Source organism: Brachionichthys hirsutus, unplaced genomic scaffold (assembly GCF_040956055.1).
Source record: "Brachionichthys hirsutus isolate HB-005 unplaced genomic scaffold, CSIRO-AGI_Bhir_v1 contig_433, whole genome shotgun sequence".
NCBI lineage: Eukaryota > Metazoa > Chordata > Actinopteri > Lophiiformes > Brachionichthyidae > Brachionichthys > Brachionichthys hirsutus.
Window position 1 is genome coordinate 3710 of NW_027181410.1, and position 1291 is coordinate 5000.

At 45.5% G+C, this 1291-nt stretch overlaps 1 protein-coding gene across 1 annotated transcript; it reads left to right on the top strand.

The window, feature by feature from the left end:
• LOC137917470 (carbonic anhydrase 1-like) lies at positions 1-620 on the top strand. Its single transcript, XM_068760210.1, has 2 exons — positions 1-111; positions 327-620. Exons 1-2 carry the CDS (start codon positions 84-86, stop codon positions 527-529), a joined length of 231 nt encoding a protein of 76 aa, XP_068616311.1. The 5' UTR covers positions 1-83; the 3' UTR covers positions 530-620.
• The last annotated feature ends 671 nt before the right edge of the window (positions 621-1291 follow it).

The following is a 1291-nucleotide window of genomic DNA, read 5'->3' on the forward strand; positions in this document are numbered from 1 at the left end:
GGGGGACACTTGCAGCTCCGCACTGGGGGACACGACGCGCGTTATTACAGCTCTATAGACAGAAACACGTCCACACCTGAACAATGTCCTGGGGATACGCAGAAGACAACGGTGAGGCGCGCAATAAACACGCCACAATCACAAAGGGGACATGCCTGGGATCGAACCAACAGGCTGGATGAAGGGACGCACTGGTCACCGGTTCAATCCGAGCGCGTTTATTGTTGTCTTTTACGCGCGGTTTAACCATCACTCGTGCGTAATTTCTCTCATCCAAGCTGCACATTTTTTTTCCCTTTATTATGTGATTTTTTAATTTATTTTAGGACCCGACAAATGGGCCGTCAACTTCACCGTCGCCAACGGACCCCGCCAGTCTCCCATCGACATCGTGCCCGGCGCTGCGTCCTACGACGCGGCGCTGAAGCCGCTCAGCCTGAAGTACGACCCCTCCACCTGCATGGACATCCTCAACAACGGCCATTCCTTCCAAGTGACCTACCTCGACGACTCCAACCGCTCAAGTTAGTGTGACTGAGACATAGTGGAATGAAAGGAGGCTTGAATGGCCGTGACGCACGGAACCTCTGAAATGCGCCAATCGCGTATTACTATGGACGCGCGAGTCCGATGTCTCTGCACGGATGTCACAGACATTTTTTGATATAAAATGTTCATTCTGCTGCTTTTCTGTCATTTTTTTAATAAAAAGGCGTTTTGCCGGGGCTCCTTTCAAAAAAGCACAAAGACGAGCGGACACTAATTGAATTGGTAATTTAACCTCTGGCAAACCTTTCCCACGCCAGTTCAGTTCTCTTATCTGTAAGGTAAAAAAAAAATGAAGGTTATGCCGACTCAGAGGATAAACAATTAACCATTTATGTACCAAACGTGCACGGCAATGGATTAGAACAAAGGGTTGCTTCTTATCCGCTCCTTCCAAGGATTCAAAATTGAGATCGAGTTTATTTTGTCATCTTTTTGTTTGATTTTTTAATTCCATTCTTCTAAGATTTGATGATTATTATTATTTAAAGCAAATTGCGGGTGTTCCTTTTGTTTGTTTTTTTGTGAGGGCGCAATAATACGGTTACATAATCAACACGCACGCGGATTCATTCTGGTGGAAACAAATCAAGACAGAAAGAAATCGGCAGAGAAGATGGTTTCCGGCCGCTTCCATCTTTCTCTGCTCTTATTTTCCCTCTAAATAAAAGACGAGCTGAGCCTGCACCACACATCACAACCTCTTTATTTATTTCTAAAGTCTCACACACCTTGAATTTCTTTG

Bases quoted from the DNA above. Each gene is read 5' to 3' on its own strand.
- LOC137917470 (XM_068760210.1), top strand. From the start codon at position 84: ATGTCCTGGGGATACGCAGAAGACAACG. The intron at 112-326 runs GTGAGGCGCGCA...AATTTATTTTAG, and splicing joins GGGATACGCAGAAGACAACG to GACCCGACAAATGGGCCGTC.